At 35.5% G+C, this 19,048-nt stretch overlaps 1 protein-coding gene across 1 annotated transcript in view; it reads right to left on the bottom strand.

Moving 5' to 3' along the window:
* Positions 1-1,512: 1,512 nt before the first annotated feature.
* Positions 1,513-19,048, bottom strand: part of BCKDHB (branched chain keto acid dehydrogenase E1 subunit beta) — a 122,710-nt gene continuing 105,174 nt past the window's right edge. The window contains exons 10-11 of the mRNA XM_082755643.1: positions 7,101-7,253; positions 1,513-1,874 (exon numbers count right to left, since the gene is read on the bottom strand). Coding sequence (XP_082611769.1) covers positions 7,113-7,253 — 141 coding nt within the window. The 3' untranslated portion in view covers positions 1,513-1,874; positions 7,101-7,112. The remainder of the gene's footprint in view (positions 1,875-7,100; positions 7,254-19,048) is intronic.

The following is a 19,048-nucleotide window of genomic DNA, read 5'->3' as shown; positions in this document are numbered from 1 at the left end:
TTACAAGAAACATTAATAAGTAGCTTCATTTTCAACTGTGTTACCACAAAATGTCTTCCTCCTCCTTTCATTCCAGCAAGATAATGTGGGATTCTGCAGGGAACGCATGAAATACCAATGCCGAATCTTACACAATATGGCAGGAGAACCTGAAAAAATTGTAATTTAGCACTTTCCATCTCTACATGTCCTTTGAAGATGGACCTTTGGATCGAATTCTGCTGGAGAGCAAGCATTGCACCATCTTACAACAACAAACTACACTACAAGGATTGCTCCTGAGGTTTGGGAGAGTGAGATGAGAGTGGCCTAGTAGCCCTGAGAAGCCACTCAGAGATGTGGGCACACACACATTGGCACCCATAATCAAAAGTGTTGCCCCAAAGGTCCAGTTTCCTCTGACATCTTTGAGTGGATCTGCCTGATTAACAACCCTCAAATTCATCAGAATGGATGATGGACAGCCAAGGAGACGGAATATCTACTGACAATCAGAGTGATGTCACCCTCCTGAGTTTCCTCTCTGCAGCGTTCCATCCATCATTTTGGGAATTGTCCTGAACAGTTTTGAGTACGAAGGTACTCTTCTTTCTCCCTGCTAAATCCCCCTGAATAAGAGTAGAAATGTCTTTTTTTTGACTACTGGCATACTTCTTCCCACCCTTCCATTCCTTCCCCCGTAAAATAAGAATCAACATGTTATTGGATTGATTTAAACTCACAGCAAAAGCAACCAAAAAGTCTAGGAAATGCTGAATTCTCAGTTTAGGTGGTGGAAAAGTGAGTAAAGCTGATACCAAAGGAATTCAGGAACAAACTTTGAAACTACTGTGCTAGAAGTTCTCCTGCCCTTTGAGCAGTCCTGGAATGAAGGACAAGGGAGGACAACTTCCATAGCAAGCATCTTTCCTCTGTCCTTAACTTGTTATATGGAAGAGAAGGACATTATTAAAAATTAAGCAAACCTCCATTGACTTCAGAAGCTCTCAAACAGAAAGGCTGGAATTCTTTTTGCAACATTCATGTCTAATTTTATTGTAGAGTCTTTTTGACAATTGTGTAGTCCTGTGTCCTCACCAACAGAAAATGCCTCTCTTCCCGCCACCAGCATGAATTTGGTAGTGTACCATTACTTTTCCTGGACAAGTTAGCACATTTTAAAAAATCACTTACCTGCAGACACATTCCACATTGAGATGAAAAATAATAAAAACAGATATTACATTAAGGTGGAGCAATGGAACTTTAACAACAAAGCAACAAAATCTCTTCTCCCTTCTCAAGAAAAAAAATGTAGTTTTCATTTCCCTTTCAGAAATGATAATAAGTATTTGGGACCGCTTTACATGAAGCCAACTCTACTGAAAAGCAGCTAATGGCACAGGTTAAAGGAGGTCTCAGTCAGACCAAATGCACAAGTGGGTCTGGCTGTCCAAGATTTATTTTGTTGCAAATACAATTGCATTCAAATAACTTCTTTGGGTTTTCCCAAAACAATAACAAAACCAAGAGACAACGTGTGCATAATATGTTTTATTGAATAAAATCCCACTTCTAATATTTACACAATCAAATTTTAACCTAGTGAAGTATTGCAATGTCTAACATTCATAGAACATCTGGAGTTATCTTTAAATACATCTGACACCACTTATTATAGCAATCACCTGTCCATCACTGATTTCTTAATTAATGAGGATTTGAACTTACTGAAAATTAACCTAGATAAATATTAAGAACAGTTGAGTTCAGAAAAAAATAGTTTGCTATGTGAATTCCAAAACCTTAGTGTTTTGGAATTAGTAGTTCTTAGTAGTTCTTAGTGTCAAGAGTTATGAAGAAGACTTCAGTATTTTCCCATCTTCTTCTTGTCTCTGCAGAAGAAGATAAAAGAAATTACAGATCTTAAGGCTGAACATAATATCCACAATTTAAAGACACAACACTCTCCAAGCAAGGTAATCTTACTTTTAAAATTTATTATGTCCTCCCTGGTATATTTAAAATTAAAAAATAAAAACAAAACAAACAAACAAAAAAGATGTTTTGCTCCAGTGTGGCTAACTATGCAGATGTGATGTGAACACCATCCTTGTCCACTTAATTCAAGATAAAAATAGTAAGCTAATTTAACAAGATGTTTACTTATTATGTATTAAAATTGTTATCAAAAGTTAAAGCTGCCAAAGTAGATAGAAATTAAAAATGCTGCAACTGATGTCTAGTGTCACGACAATACTAATTACTACCATTTATACAAAAACTTTATGATGAATTATCTTCCATTCTGCTCTAGTATGTTAAACAGAGTCATGTGTTGTTTGTTAAAGCTCTAAGAGATATTCTATCCATCTGCTATTACAGTCATGAGGGGTCTTGTAGTCAACTGTAGTCAATATTCTTATTTTTTTGTTGTTGTTTAAAAAAACAACAATATTAATTATTCCTGATCTTGCATGGATTCTTAGGAAGACTAAGACTTAGCAAGACTAAAATCCCTAAGTATAGTCTTGCAACAGCTATCTTAACAGATAGCACTAGTAAGACTGTTATCTTTTATTTGGATTGCTCCCTAGCTGTGAATAAGATATGATTTACTGGCCATTTTCATGCTTTTTGCCATCCAGCAGGAAAACATTATAAACCAGGAATGCTGTGTTCTATTCAAGCCTCTGGAGGTTGTTTATTCTATGGGTTGCAGATGGTGCAGCATGAAAGGCAGGCTGCCTAGCCTGCAACATTTAGGATTCTGTGTTGAAAAAAACACGGTAGTTAGTCTCAGGTTAAAAAGAAATGATCTTCCATAGTCTCTCATTTTATTCATCAAACAGGGAGGAGTGATATTTTTCCTGTGCCTCAAAGTTAATATTTATGAGGCACAGCCTAAAACATGAAGAGTAACTGCCTTCAAAGAACAGCTACAAACCTAAGTATCTAACAGGTCCCTTCCTGATTCCCAGGACAACTTACTGGCAGAGAAAGGGCAAGCCTTGCTGTCATTTGCAAGCCTCTCCCAACTGCAGCACTGGTTCTGAGCAAAATATGTTGGATGTTGACAATATAGGCTTCCCAGAGATGTAGTCACAGCACCAAGCCTGTCAGACTTTAAGAAGCATTTGGACTGTGCACTTAGTCATATGGTCTGAATTTTGGGGTAGACCTGTGTTGAACTCAATGATCTTTATGGGTCCCTTCCAACTCGGGATATTCTGTGATTCTATGATTGACAACACCTCAAATACATGCTTGAAAATAAAAATAAATTCAAATCTATCCCTTTCATTCCCTAACATCATTTAACCTTTAAGCACCATGCTTAAACTTTCCATAAAAAATAGTTCCACAATGAAGTTAACAGTGTGGTAATGTGACAATTTTAGAGGCTGAATTTGTAACAGCAATGTTGTCTCTACACACACCTCACACACACACAAACTCATAGGCAGGTGAACTGTTAACAGCTTAAAAATTAATAATTTGACAATAAACAAGAATATGCAGATGTGGTCAAAAAAGCTGCAAAGGTAACAGAAAACCCCTTGGCTATTTGCTACAGCCGCACCTTAATATGTTTGTGTACCATGAGAGTGTATCTTATAACATTGTTTGTTACGTTCTTTCTGTTCCTTCTTTTTCTCTCTCTCTTTTTTTTTTTCTTCCTCCTCAAATGAGCACAGACACCATTCCAGCTATCCAGGAAATGTGTATCCATCTTAATCTCGCTTTTTTTTTCTCTTTATCTTTTCTTCCAACTACAAAGAGTTGTCTGGAATACAGCTGCCTACCTGGAAGCTATTTCTCTTATAACTAACATAGCTATAAATTTTAATAACTAAGAAGCTGCTGAAAGATACAGATTTTGCTCTTGCCTGTCATTGGCAAGCTCTACAGTACACACTGTCAAACTGTCTTTGAGCAGGAAAATGATCTGTACTGTCAACCTCAAGATAAGCAACTATGTGTGTGTGTGAGACATTGTCAGCACAGGTTGAATAAAACCAAGTATACATTAAGATAATAAGGCTATGTTCAAAAATGACTGACTGTAGCATCCAGCTTGAGACCCTGCATTAGCCCCAGTCACAACGTAGTGAGTGAATTCTCTATCACTTCAAGTGAAACTTCTGTATCAAACTAAAGAGATGTCAGGCCATCTGAGAAAGGACAATCCGATATATGTCACAGATGTATTTGACAGCTTGTTTATTACTTGCTTTTTTTCCCCTACATCCTGCCTGAAAGCAATGGATGAAGCAAGTTCTAGTAAAATGCCGATTAAGAGGAATAAAGAAGAAAACAGCCGGACATGCCACCACATTGCATTCACAGGAATGACTTGAAACATAAGCAAAGCAACAACGTTTCCAGCTTTGCCATTTCTGTAACTCAAAAGCCAGCCCTGTATCTCTCTCCACCACAGGGAACTACTAGCTCCTCTTTCTCTCCAGCAGTATAACAAGAAGGGGCCCAACTTCTCCAACATGCAGAAGAATTATGGTCATCTTCAAGTCCACACAAACTGTAGCACCACTTCTGAGAAGATATGCCCATCTTCCTGTATATGACGTGATTTGGAAAACACATTAACCTCATCAGTCCAGACTGATATCAAGTAACCTCACTATTTAACGTTACACACAGTACAAGAAGCAGCAAATGCTCGAACAATGCTTTCATTCTTCAAAGACATAAAGGTACTACCCTACATGCAAACTCTGAGGAGCAGATGGTGGAATGGAGATCAACTGAAATGCTGTGTTGGACAAGCACGTAAGACCAAGTACATAGCAGAGCACACAAACAAATAATGCAGGTGACTTTTCCAAGTTTTAGTCAATATTACCTTCACAGGAAGGTTTAGCATAAACTTCAAGTGTAGAAATTGGACTGTGTGCAAATTCACTGCAATCACACTTCTTTCTTCTCATACATCCCTCACATTAGCATCCAACGTAGGGGGGTAAATTAAGTCTCTGAACCACCCATTTTTCCTTGTTTTGTCTGCCTCTGTTTACATAGCACTAAGAATATCTGGTCTTTTGGGTTTGCTTTGGAATGGAAAAGATTAGAGGCTAACTAGCATGGCCCAGTAACTTGCCTGAAAGAGTACAGACATCTCATTCTCTTTAGGACAGCTTCACTGACTGCAGTGCAGAGGTGCAAAATGAAAAAGAAAATAACTCTCTAACATGTTCAACTCAGATAAAAGGCAAGGGGAATTGTGAAAAAGACAGCATTTACCTCTACAAAAGAGTTTACAACATTCTTCAGTTTTAAGCCTGAAATGCTGCAGCATGTCAATAATGTGTGATTTTGGAGAAATATTCTAAGTGAAATGACATTATTTTTTTGGAGATGCTGTCTCATTGGTAGCTTTCCCATGTCACAAACAGGAACTCAACTTTCAGCTACCATGGGAAACAAAAATAGTGAATGCAAAAAGTCATCCTGAAACGAAATATGTGTACAAATGGGATTAACATTAAGGTATTGACCATCTTCTCTGCCGGGTTCTAATTTAATTCACAGCTTTACGTATAGATAGAGTGGACACAAGAGGGCGCCCCTAATATAGGGCCTACCTTGGACCGCGGTCTTCAGTGTCAACAGCTACAAATCCCCTTTACATATTACAAGATCTCCTTACTCCAGATGCAAACTGGCCAGTTGGTTTTTCGTGTGTTTTTGGTTTTGTTTCTCTTTTGGGTTTAGAATTACAAGACCCATTGAGTCTCAATGTCAAAAACTATGCTACTTGATCTTTTTAATTAAAGGAAGTTCAGAAGACAATGGATATATTTCCTGATGATTAAACTTGGGTCTTTAAACACAAACTTTTATGAGAACAACACCCAATACTTTCTGAAGTCATGGTTGGCCAATGCACAGCTGAATACTTCTTAGTATTATATTAGAATGAAATCAAAGACTAAGACAATACAGACTGTGATTAATGAACACGTAATATAAATAAATTACTTCACAGACTAGATGCCTGGAGGGCTCTGCAAATAGAAATATCTGTATGTGATCAGATTACCTAAAAGTTATACAGAAGAATGTTTTTTAGATTAAATATTAAATATAAGCCTTATAACCATATTTGAATAGAACTGCAAAACATTGTAAATGCTTCACACATCTTCAGTGCTCTGTGTATCCTTGTAATGCAGTGCATATATTCAGTGTAGATCAAGACTTACTAGTACCTCACAGGATTACAAGACAACCCTGAAGAACGAAAAATCATACAGTTTAACAATATGCTTTGCCTGCGAAATAACTGTCTTTAAATATACTTGATCTTACTTTTCAGGATATAAGACATTTAATTTTCTGATCAATTAAGGAAGGTAATTCATTTCAAACGCTGACTTCCATGGCACTACTAAAAAATATTTAGACACTTTTCAGACTGAAGGCCCAAAGTCACGTCCCACTCTACTCTGCCCTCTTGAGGCCCCACTTGGAGCCCTGCATCCAGGTCTGGGGCCCCCCAGCATAACAAGGATGTGGACCTGTTAGAGCGGGTCCAGAGTAGGGCCACAAGGATGATGAGGGCTGGAGCACCTCTCCTATGAAGACAGGCTGAGAGAGCTGGGGACTTTCAGTCTGGAGAAGAAGAAAGGTCCAAGGACCTTTCACTGTGGCCTCTCAGACCTTAAACAGGGCTTATAATAAAAGATGGAGAGCAACTTTTTACATGAGCAGATAGTGTTAGGACAAGGGGAAATGGTTTTAAACTAAAAGAGGGGAGATTTAGATTAGATGGTAGGAGGAAATTCATCCCTCAGAAGTTGAGGGACTGGAACAGGCTGCCCAGAGAAGCTGTGGATGCCCCATCCCTGGGGGTGTTCAAGGCCAGGCTGGATGGGAGCCCGGGGCAACCTCGTCTGGTGGAAGGTGTCCCTGCCCGTGGCAGGGGGGTTGGAACTAGATGATCTTTAAGGTCCCTTCCAACCCAAACTATTCTGTGATTATATCTGTGATTCTTGTTAAAGAAAAATAAAGGAGCAGTACCTTATCCCCAGACCTTGCAATCACCCTGTTGGAACATTTTACAGGCAAAGTGTCAATGTAAGACATCGTTCATTTCTCACCTGTATTACTGATCAGTAGTTAATCATTTTTCGAAGAGCATCATAGCATTTCCATTTGTCTGGGATGTAGAAAGGCTCGAAGATGTGAGGGAAAGGAGTGTCATAGCCACAGACTCTTGAAATAGGAGCCTCCAAATTCAGAAAACATTCCTCCTATTAACAGAAACATAGAATAAATGTTAGTGAGGCCATTATTTGCAGGAGTCTTGCATCACAAATTGAGGTCAAATTAACTTTGCCAGACTGACAGTGCTGGAAACTGAAACCTTCTATTTATATCACAGCATAAGTATTCCAGACCAGAACATTACTTCCTTTTGCCCACAGGTCCATATTAAAATAACAATTTTCTATTAATGTTATTTTCATTTTCTACATGTGTGCCGCATTAAACTGTACGCAGGTTATATTTAGTACATCTGCTATACATCCAGAAAAATGCTGCCAAGAAAAAAATATTTTAGGAACAAAGGAATAAAGAGTTTCTTTCCTGTGCCACTTTTAAACAAACAGAAGAATTATGTAACCTAAGAGTGCACGTTATTTGTTGGATACACAAGTATCATATTTAAACTTCTTTGAACCCTTAGGTAATTAAGGCTCTGTCTGAGAAGTGCTAAGCAGTCGTGGAAATTATGAATTTGAACTTGAATGTATTTCCACATCTCCAACTCTTGAGTCAAATCTATGCTCTACACAAATAAACACAACTTGTGTTCTGTTCAGAAATCAGATTTGGCAATTGGGAGAGTTTCTTTACTCATCCTACTAAGGCACAAACTTTGCATCACATTAATCTGAAAATAACCTGTGGAAATACGTGTAAAGTGTTACCAGCTTTAATAACCAAACATACAGGGGGGTCTCAAATAGAAGAGCGAAGACATGGACCATAACAACTGGCAAAACGTGGACGCAGTAATACTTCCGTGAGATCAAATCAATGTCAATGCTGATTATCATCTCATTTTCCCCCACATCTTTAACATGTGTGTCTACTTTCCAGAGCAGACAAATGAAGAGACAAAACACATCTTTTCCCGGACTCTCCCTTACAGATCACAGCAACTGAGACATCCTGGCCAACTTCCTCTGTATTTGGCTCAACAAAATAGAAGGTAAAGTATTATCTACCCGTCCTTTTCTACCACGTACACAAAGAAAACAGTCAGTTATGCTTTTCAGCAGCAAAGTGCTAAGTACGTTCTCAAACTGATGAACTGTTTTGAATGTATGTTGCCTTGCAATCAATGGTAGCCTAACTCTTAACATACTATTCTTTCTGTACATCGTGATACATGGCAGCACAGAAGGCACTCATAACACATCATGAATGGTTTATCTCCAGCTACCATTTCTGTGCAGTGTGAATGGATGTATTTATTTGAAGTTGATGGAAGCAAAATATTCAGGAGGTTGTGAGATTGCATACAGCATTGTCACATTTAATAGCAAACTAACCCACCTAGAAAGCTTCAGAGTCTGAATGTGTCTGAGGTAAAGATATATGCAACCAGTAACAAGATTTTTTGAGATCCATTTTCAGGCTCACCCTTGCTTTTACTTGTAAAGTGAAAGATCCATGTTAGCACAAAATACTGGGAAGAAGAGTATATTAAATCCTTTACCTGTCCATGAGTCCTATAACAATGTACCACCCCAACCTGCTGGCAAGGGTATTTTTGATAGTAATCAGCCTTTACTTCCCATGCTGTGACTGACAAATAAGATAAAGCAATAGCTTTGGGAAAATTTGCCAACCCAGACCATCCATGAGACTACACCAAACCATACAGGTGTATTCTAGACCCACAGCTTCCCAGTTCCACACCCAACTGTGAGACTTTCACTGGATCACTACACAGGACAGATCTTTGTTTAATGTCACAACCAGCTCTGCGGTAATGGCCCATCCCAAATAAAGTACAGAAAGTTCACTACAGTGCACTGAAAATATTCACTGCAATATTACCCATACACTGGGCATCCATGCAGAGACCAGCCCTGTACCTCCAGTAGCCCAACCAGTCAACAGAGAGATACTGTCTGCAACTGGCGAGGTGCTATCCTCTCCTGAATCAACCCCCAGGCTTGGCTATAAGTATTAATCTCATCTTGCAAAGCCAAGTCACGTAAAATATTTGCAAGTATTTCTTTTTATGGAAGTTATCTGTATTTTATTTAATACAGAATAACAATGAAGTCATAAGACTTTTCAGAACTCCACTTCTTGTTCTTTTTCTTTATGGAGAACCCATAACTGCTGTTACAAACAATTTCATGTGGTTTTAAAGCTCAGCAATTCCTTTCAGTTTGAATATATACAAAAGTTTTGAAACTTTTACAGCTGCCAGAGCTATGTGGATTGCCTTGCCTCCGCAAAGTCAGAGAGAGTAGCTGAGATGAGCAGACTGATGTATTGCCTGATACCATCAAAAACAAAAATAAAGGTGGAAGAAATCTACAAGTCTGTCTGAGCTATTGTCTGTGTGTTGACATGTATGCACAATTCTCTTGCATTGTTTTTCTGGAGGTAATAGTGTGTGTTTGTAGAAGTTCATCTAAGGGATTCCACTGTACGAGTTAAGTATTTCAGAGGCAGAAAAAAACAGGCCCAAACTCCCAGCCAAACCTATAAAGGAATGAACTTGCACCTCACCTGACAGATGTCAACACATTTTCAAGAAGCTTCACACCCAAGTGACTTTGATTATAACAGCATCACACAAAGAATGTCACTTCGTAATAAAGTAATTTTCCTAGAAAAGTAATTTCCCTAAAAGATTGGTAAAATTTGCATTAACAATATCCTGAATAAACTGCTTACAGTTTTCAGAGTACCATCAGTCTTAAAATGTATTTTTTTCCTTACCTTGCATGCCTAATGTCATAACGTAAATCCTATAGACATATTTCACAGAGGATTGTTAGATTATTGATGCATATATTTTATGAATACAGTGTCTGAGTCAGATGATGTGTTGGTTATGGAGCTTCCTGGAATAAATCCCACAAAGGCAATGATGAGAAACAGAAATGCTGCAGACCTAGCAAAAGGAAAATGATTCAATTGACATTACTTGATCTACAGATTTACTGACAATATTTGCAAGAATATTGGTAAGAGCAAATTGCAAAGAAATGCTTCTAAGTTTTTGCTTGCTTGTTTTTAAGGCTGTAAATAAATTTGTAATCCAGAAGGTGGAGCATAAAGTTATTAGAAGAAGGTACCTGAAACCGATCAAGAAAATGCAGATTACAGCACTCTTACTTTACAATGTAGAAGTATTGTAAAGAGGCAAGAGTCTTGCTCTTGCTAGGAGTTTGGAAAATACTTGACTTCAGCATCATGGTTCTCATTCAAAACATAATGAGGTTAATGTTTTTACAATTTTCAATGTGCTTATTTTAGGATAGCCAGATTTACATACAGAATCACAGATCTTCCTGCCATATGCTAAGTATTTGGTCCCCGTCCCCCAAAAAAAGTCAGAAATCCACACATTTTGCATTTGAACAGTCACAGAAAACAGGCTTAGGAAAAGTTCATCATAAACTGACTTAGAGGGATAAAGGTTTTCGTTTGTTTTTTTTTTTTTCCCCGAAACATATAGGCTAGTTTGATAGAAGATGCTACGTCTTTATCAGCAGTGCTTTAGATACATTTAGATATGCAACAAGTCTTCTGTAGAACTGGGGCCTTTGATTATTTTGGTCTATAATTAGGTTTGGTGCCAGTTTTGCTTGAAATATAACTAACACAATTTATCAGGTCATGGGGTCAGTTCTAATCTCTGGAACAATATATTCAGACGAGTCCTTTAAATTTAAAGCAAAGGAAACTTTTTCACGTAGTTACAGATTATGAAACTGGCAGCTTGATGGCATTCATTTAACAACTGCAATCTAAGCAAATGAGATGATGCTCTTCATTAGATGGCATTATCTGCATGCTAATACAAAAAATAGTCTGTGGACATATTTCTAACTCATCTTCCCTTTGATCAGCCCATCAAAACGCCTATTTTATATGGACTCTTGTTCACAGCTGCTGTTGAAAGTTAAACTGCATGAGAAACAACGGGTCACCTGATGAAGAATATGATACTGCCTCATCTGCTGTACAGATTGTCGTGCCAGATTTTTTGCACCTGTGCAACCACACTGTAGAGAAATATAACTGACTATATTAAATATAAAACATCCAGCTCTTTTTAGGGAGTAATTAGAAGACATACATTATACAAGCCTTCCAGTACAAGTATGCTGTAGTGTTTAAAAGAATGATAGAAGATCAACATTTTATATTTTAAACAGATTTACTCAATACCACTTGGGCGTACAAGAGCTGGTACTGCCTGGAGTGTTCTTGCACTGTAAAGGAATGCAAGGTTAAAGGCTTCAATAAGGCTCTGCTTATTCAAGAAAGACTATTAAAAATCTTAAAGGGAAATGTTTTTGAAGTAAAGTAGATATGGGGTTTCTGATTCAGTGTAAAATGCTTTAAAGTTCAGTTTTTAAAAGCAGTATGAAAGAGTCATACTCATTAAGTAGAGCATCTATTAGATTCCAAAATTCAACAGAATTATTACAACTGAAATATTTTTTTTTAGAGAAAAATGCTTAGAAGGGAACATATATGGTTATTAACAAGGATTAAAAGTAGGATTTATATATATATATATATATATATATATATTTTATTTCTACTACTCTGTAGAATATGCTCTACACTGGAAAAACTTTTGTTAAAAAATCAATTATTTCTGTAACATTTTATGTTCCAGGAGTCTCTCCCATGCTATTCTTATTTTGCAACACTGCAGATACTCAGCAAAGATGAAGAGAGCTTAAACATTATCACATGACTACAGAGCTGCTATATGACAACACTGATTTTACAACTCCTTTTTTCACTACAGGTGTTCAGTTTCTGTAAGACAACAAACAAAAAAAAAAATCAATTTTAAAGACTAACATGAATACATGAATAGACCAAGCTGGACGGAGTTTTAATATTTCTTTTGGTGTTACAGCTGTTGTAAAAAAATAAGACTCAACATAAGATTAAAGTCAATTATATAAGACAAACTGTAGGAAAATTCTGAGGCAAGATTATTTATTTTTCTGCAGACAATAACTGCGAAATTTAGACCCAAGAACTCAGCAAAAGTTTAGTTCAATTGTGAATTTTCTGTCAACAAGAATTTTGAATTTTGTCATCTGTAGAATATTAAATGATTTATCTTTTTAACTATTTATTCAAATAATATTTCAGAAGGAAAATATTAAAATTTTTCAGCTGTGTATTATCTACACATAAGAATGAAACGAATCCTACTCTAGGCTAGTAATTAGCAAGATGAGCTCATTTATTTAGTTATTTATATTGAAACCTAGATAAAGATTTTCAAAGAGGCAGTTGATAAAAGCCAGTTCCATAAAAGGTGGATTTCATGCAACAACATCAATGCTAAGTACAGATTAAGTCTTTCTTCGGTTTCTGCTTATGAAAATACACTAATTTGAACAGTTTACTTTCAAGATCAGAAAAGTTCCCCAGCTTTCATATGTCTCAATTATAGCACCGGTACTTTCCCTGACAGCTACAAGCACCAGATTCTGAAGGTTGTTAAACAGTATATGCTTTGACAACATGTGTGTGTTACATACTTCTGAACAGTCACTTCTATGAGCTGTGTAAGTGCTATACACCCGTGAGACATTTTGAAGTGAAGATATGTTTGTTTTGGTTAGGTTTTTAGAGAGCATTTTTTTCCAATGGCTTAGTCATATTTGACTTAAAATAACTATATAAATCTCCTCCAGTTAGTTGCAATAGAAATACATTTTTTTTCCTCAAAGAACAGTTATATTTTTTAATGCTTAATTCTATCAAAAAGCTTTTTGCTTTTTATGAGATCATGCTAAAAGAATTATTTCTTAACTTAGCATGGCTTGTAATGTTTATTTCTTACCAGTTCTTTGAATTTACATAATTAATATCCCATCAAATACAAATAAATAGTTTGCTGCTAAAATTATGTATTTCATTATTTCCAAATAGATAACATTTTTACTCTGAAGTAGATCAACAATTAAAACAGAAAGATCAACAATTAAAACAGAAAGAAGCACCGGTGTGTGCGTGTGTCTGTTTCATATAACTCATTGGCTTGTTACCATAAAAAAAAAAAAAAAAAAAAAAAAACTAATGGTAAATATTGCCTCTGTGGAACTGAATCACATAAAACAATATTTATAGATGAAGTCCAATATAAAAGATAAAGTATTATAATATCAAATGAACAAGCTTATTTCCAATTAATTCATATCCCTCTTACATGCATCATGCTAAAATAAAAAATTCACTTCATCTATTTCTAATGAGCATTGAATCTATTTACAGTGAATATATTATTATTGAACACAGTACTTTTAGAATCCAGACATAAAAAACACAATGCAGCATTTTAACAGGAAAGCTTAATCCAGCCTGTTTTAAATCATCTATGAGATGTTGCATTATCATACTCATCAAAAGTTAAAATAAATAAATAAAGTAAAAAAGGAAGCTTGGTATATGACTTATTTATATTAAGATCTTTACCAGAAAGAAAAGGGCCAGCATGCAGCATGTCTGCTTTAAATATTGTCTTCATCAAAAGAAATACATACAGTGATTTGGGAGGGTACAGTGGACAAGGATACAGGTACTGAGTAATATCTAGTTCTTTTATTTAAAACACAGACACATTTAGGAAACAAATTTCTACCATATACCACATAATTAAAAGTTTTCCCAATAAATGCTGAATTAATTTGAACAAAAAGATGTTTAAAAGATGTTTAAATCGCAAGCAATGTAAAATGAAGATGATATAAGTGGAAGTAACTCTGACAATATGAAATGGAGGAACAAAAACATCTGTATGTAGTAAATCAAGTATTTTCAAAACTGTTCCCATCAGGCAGGATGCAACATTTGGTACCATGGCCATAACTGCAGTCCCGTAAAATGATGTTAGATCACTACAGCCACTATGGGGTGGCTCCATACCAACAAGCCAATGCTGTTAATACAGGCTCTTTTTCTATCATGCAGAAGTAAAAATAAATAAATAAATAAATAAAATTTTAAAAAAGAAAGATTGAAATATTAAATTAACATTTTCTGGAAAGTTGCTATCTACAAAGAATCCAATATTACTTTTCCGTAATCCTTGATACGTTGCAGATACATATTTCCATGTTTTGCTCTTGGCACATCATTAGCTGATGAAACTAATGACATTGAAAGGATGTTTAAATTCCTTTAAGTCACTGAAACATGTTTATGTTGCATATTTTTCCAGACCATTTGCAATTGCTTTATATTAAAAAACAACCAATTTACTCTGTCGAGCTCATTACTTCCATTTCACAGAAAAGAATGTGCATAATTAGACAGGGAAAACAAATGAGAATAGTATTGTCTTCATTGTCACTTGTACCTCTGGGACCTGTAAATATACTGAAAGAAGATTTGACCAGAAATTCAGGACTGAGTCCTTCCTATGAGCTGAATTTAATTTTTGAAATCCATATGCATTATTTTTGTAAAGTCATACCTTTTGTAGCTCACACACTGAAATGAACTGCTCACAGGCAAACAGCATTAAATTCACAGTGAATATTTCATAAGCAGTAAAGAGTTCTGTAATTTCAGGAAGGGAGAACTAAAATTAACTTCTCTAGCTTCAATAGTTTATGGATGACAGGAGACACTAAATGGCAAGTTTGTCTACCTTAGATTTTACACAGGGTCTCATCTCTATTCATTTATGCAACATAGCCCTGTTACACATGGAGAAAGTTTATATGAACTCAAGAATATCTTATTTCTTATTTTACATCTTTTGAGGCTTCATTATTTGCGTTAAGACAACACCAGTTATCTTAGCAATGTGTCTGATGGAGCTGGGTTCTCATTCATACACTGTTTTGAAGATTACCTTCAAATTTAGTTTCAGCTAGCTTCACAAATGAACGGTAATAATCTTAACAAACAACATCAGTCTTGCATTGGGTTATTAAAGTTCTCCTTGTCAAGTTTACAACACAATCACTCCAACAAACACTCATGGCAGCAGTATTAACTTGAAGCTGCTGGGACTACAGGCTTTGTCAGTGGCTTAGTAGTCCTGGTAGCAGAGCTCCACAAAAACCTTACCTAAGGTCTTTCAAATTATGTATGCTATACTTCATATATTCCATATATAGCTCTTTATAAGAGTTACAGAGTTATAATCCCATATATAACTCTTCAAATGGAAGTTACTAATTCTGTACAGTAGCAAATAACCTCACAGCACGTCCACTAGACATTATGTTATTCTATAGTAAATCCCAAGATTATTTTGCAGTTTCTTCAGACCAGTAGCAATTATGATTATTTTACACCAGGACCACATATTTTCTAAAAGCCTGCCCTAAGCCCCACAGACTTGTTACTATGCTCCAACAGTATCTGAAGATACTTACTTTATTTAATTAGCGGTATTGTTAACTCATCTGTTCAGTCCATGATCTTGAAAACCACTATACATACGTTAATACGGGTGAAAAATCCAAGTGAAATCAACAGAGCTAAAGTGCCTGGATAAAATTATGTATATGTAAAAACATTTGTAGATTGTCATTTTCCCTCATGAACAAGCAATATAATCATTTGTTAAGATTTTTCAGTGAGGATCATCTGACTTCTACTTATATCCGACAGCATTTAATCACAAAGCTTGAAATACCCTATCATTATAATCACATTTTGTACTTCTAGATCATCTGTGATCTAAATCTAAATTGTGATTCTAATCACGATTAAATACTTTGCAAGCACATCTCTTAGTTAAGCTCAACGTGCCAGAAGTGACTGGAAGGATTTACTACTGAGAGTTTTAACAACCAGTGAGTGGTATTTTTATTTTTACAGCTGTTTAGGCAGCTCAGAGATCCTTGCAAAGACAGCTTTGTCAATCTGCACATTTGGCCCAGTAGAATAGTAAAACAGAAGTACTTCACTCAACAAACTCTAATGAAATTATAAGGAAATGTAATTTCAGCTTCTGGTATTAAATAATTTAAGATATTTTATACCAAAGCATTTGCATTTGTTTTTGGTTTTTTTTTTTTTTTTTTTGAAAGCATAAAATAAAAACTACTGCCATTTTGATTGACCATTGTTAAACATTCCACTATTGCAAACCAAATCAGTCAGGGAGAAGCAAGTACAAAGGAAATGATCCCTTCCGCGCATGAAGAGGTGGGACCTAGTGTTTTCCACTGCATTATTTAAAATACCATCTTTGTAAAATGATCTTGAATATGGGGAGATGGACAGGGGGGGGAGAGGGAAGGGAGGGGGAAATATTATATTACTTGAAACAGATGTATAAGGAATTTTATAGCATATTCTTTAAAGCAAGCTGGTGTTTTTAATTTAATTTATAGATTTTATAGAACCTGCTTGATGATTCAAACCCACAGACAAAAGTATTCTACAGCAAAGTTTAAATTAGTATGTTAAATATCCTCTTATGTAATGGTAAAAATAAGTGACTTGTAAGTATAGAGAGACAATTTTTATTTTACAAAAATAAAAAAAAAAATATATGGAAAGAAATGCAACAAGCTTTTACAAAACGTAAAAAAAGGATTACTTTAGAAAAATATTCTAACAGTGAATGATACACTAGGGATTGAGCAAACTGAATACAGGCTGGTTTAAAAAGCATGAAAGAATTATTTTATGAAAAACGTTCAAAATTTTATAAGAAATTATGCACAACTTCCTTACAATAATTAGCTTTTCTTCTTTCCCCAAGATGTGTACTTGTTTGATAGCTTTAATTATTTTTCACTACATTGCCTAAATTGCACTGTAAAGAAAGAATGGTATTACTCTCCTTAGTCAAGACAACAAAATAATAAAAAAAGCTTTAAGGAAACAAGAAAATAATACTTTATTAATTTTTCCATCTAGAAAAAGTAAATGCAACTGTTATAATAGAACAAGAGATGTGCTGTAAATTAAATACTTTCATTTTAAGATGAAAGTATTTAATGCAACTATCAAAAAAAGCTAACATTTCATCTATTCATTTAAGAACTGCTCTAAAAATGAAGACCATGAACAATATATTTCAAAGGCTCTGAAATTTTAGTTTACTTTTATCCCAGAATTAAAAACTCAAAACTATTGACCTGATTGACCTGTCATCTGGCAATAAATTCCAGGTATAAAAACAAATGGATGGAAACTGTGAAGTACCCAGCAGCAACATTTAAGAACACAAATAGGTGCAATAGAATTAGTTATGTTTAAACACTAAAGAGACGTAAAAGTAGAAGGTAACTGTAGAGGTTAACTGTATATTCTGAAAGTCTCACTGCAGTTTTCATTGGATCGAGACCAAGTATTTAACTTGGTGCATGTTTTAGAACTGGCCGTTTTAAAAATACACATACACACACATATATACGTACAATGATGATGTGAACTTTACTTTTACATTAAATCAATTATGAAGTTCTAATTTTCACTCCAGTAATGAACTTCCTGCTGTATATGTAGAACTGTAAATCTTTTATGTAACCTAGCCCATCTCTTCCAATGTTATCTATTGCATAGAGATTTCTTAATAAAGATATAGAGTAAAAAGTGAAATGTCTACACTGCTGCCTTAGTTAACCTGAAGAAACTAGCAGAGTTTTCTTCTTTTCAGTTACACAAAGTGTCACTTAAACTACAGTTGCCATGAAAAAAATAAGCTATTGGTAATATAACAAAAAAAAGGAAATTGCAACCCATCACAGCTGAAATTTTCTCTTCCCCCAGGTGACTGTTAAATAGAAAAAATCAAAACATTTCCCTCATCTAAGTTAGGAAGTTATTTCTCTATTTATTCAGTAGGTAAATTTTTGCTGAGATTAATCTATCAACACAAACTGCATTCCAGAGGAATGGAGACACAGACAAACGGCTTTTGATATCACAAATATAAAACAGAACTATGGTATGAATGGGGATTGTTTCAAAGTTTAGAAGGACTGATTCTTAGAATTTAATCAGAAAACATCAGTCAATCTCCCTCCTCTGGAGAGAAGAAAAAAAAAAAAAGCCACATTATTAGATTAAAGCAGGATCCTTTAAGAATTAGGGTCTCTTTGTCAACTGATTTTTTCAATATTTAAAATACTTTTGGAAAAACATTGGGCTTCTTGTTTCACCTCATATCCAGTACTGTAATTACATGGTAGCATAAACTCTAGCTACTTGCAGTCACAGAGGCTGGGATATATGACATATAATAGGGGGCATAAAGAAGAAGAAACCAAAATGCAGAGCTCTGTAGAAGTCTGAGTTTTCTTTAGGTTCTTTTCCTTTGCTGGTGGCCAAACCCACTGTTTGGCCAATTCCTGTCCCATAACATCACTTCTGGTGGCAGAAGTAAGGGATGAAGTGCAGTGATATTGATGTTCTCTTCCAGCTGTGCAACCACAAGACCAAAACACATTTTTAAACACTGATTATCCATTCAGGGAAATTCCTGCTTCCACCATCCCACGTGTCTTAATTTCTTTTACTAATTCAGACCACACCAGGCCATGTCCAACTGAGCAGCTTTTCTTTTCAGAACTTCTGAGAAAGCATAAGGACATAGGTCTTGACAAGGTCTCAGAACAGAAAGTTCAGTCTCTGCTATCACAGATGGTATCATAAATAGATCACATTTGACTGCATTGTACCATACTGCAGTGATACTGTAGTTACCGTTCTTTTAATCACAGCTCCTGCTGTATGACAAGCAATCTTAAAACATTTTTTTCTAATTTCAAGCCTAAAGTCATTCATTTGTTCCCAGTATTCCAAGTAAAAGAAGCTGTGATGGCTACCTTTAGTTACTTCC

Source organism: Aythya marila (genome assembly GCF_965140915.1).
Source record: "Aythya marila genome assembly, chromosome: 3".
NCBI classification, from domain to species: domain Eukaryota; kingdom Metazoa; phylum Chordata; class Aves; order Anseriformes; family Anatidae; genus Aythya; species Aythya marila.
This window is presented reverse-complemented; position numbering and strand designations above follow the sequence as displayed.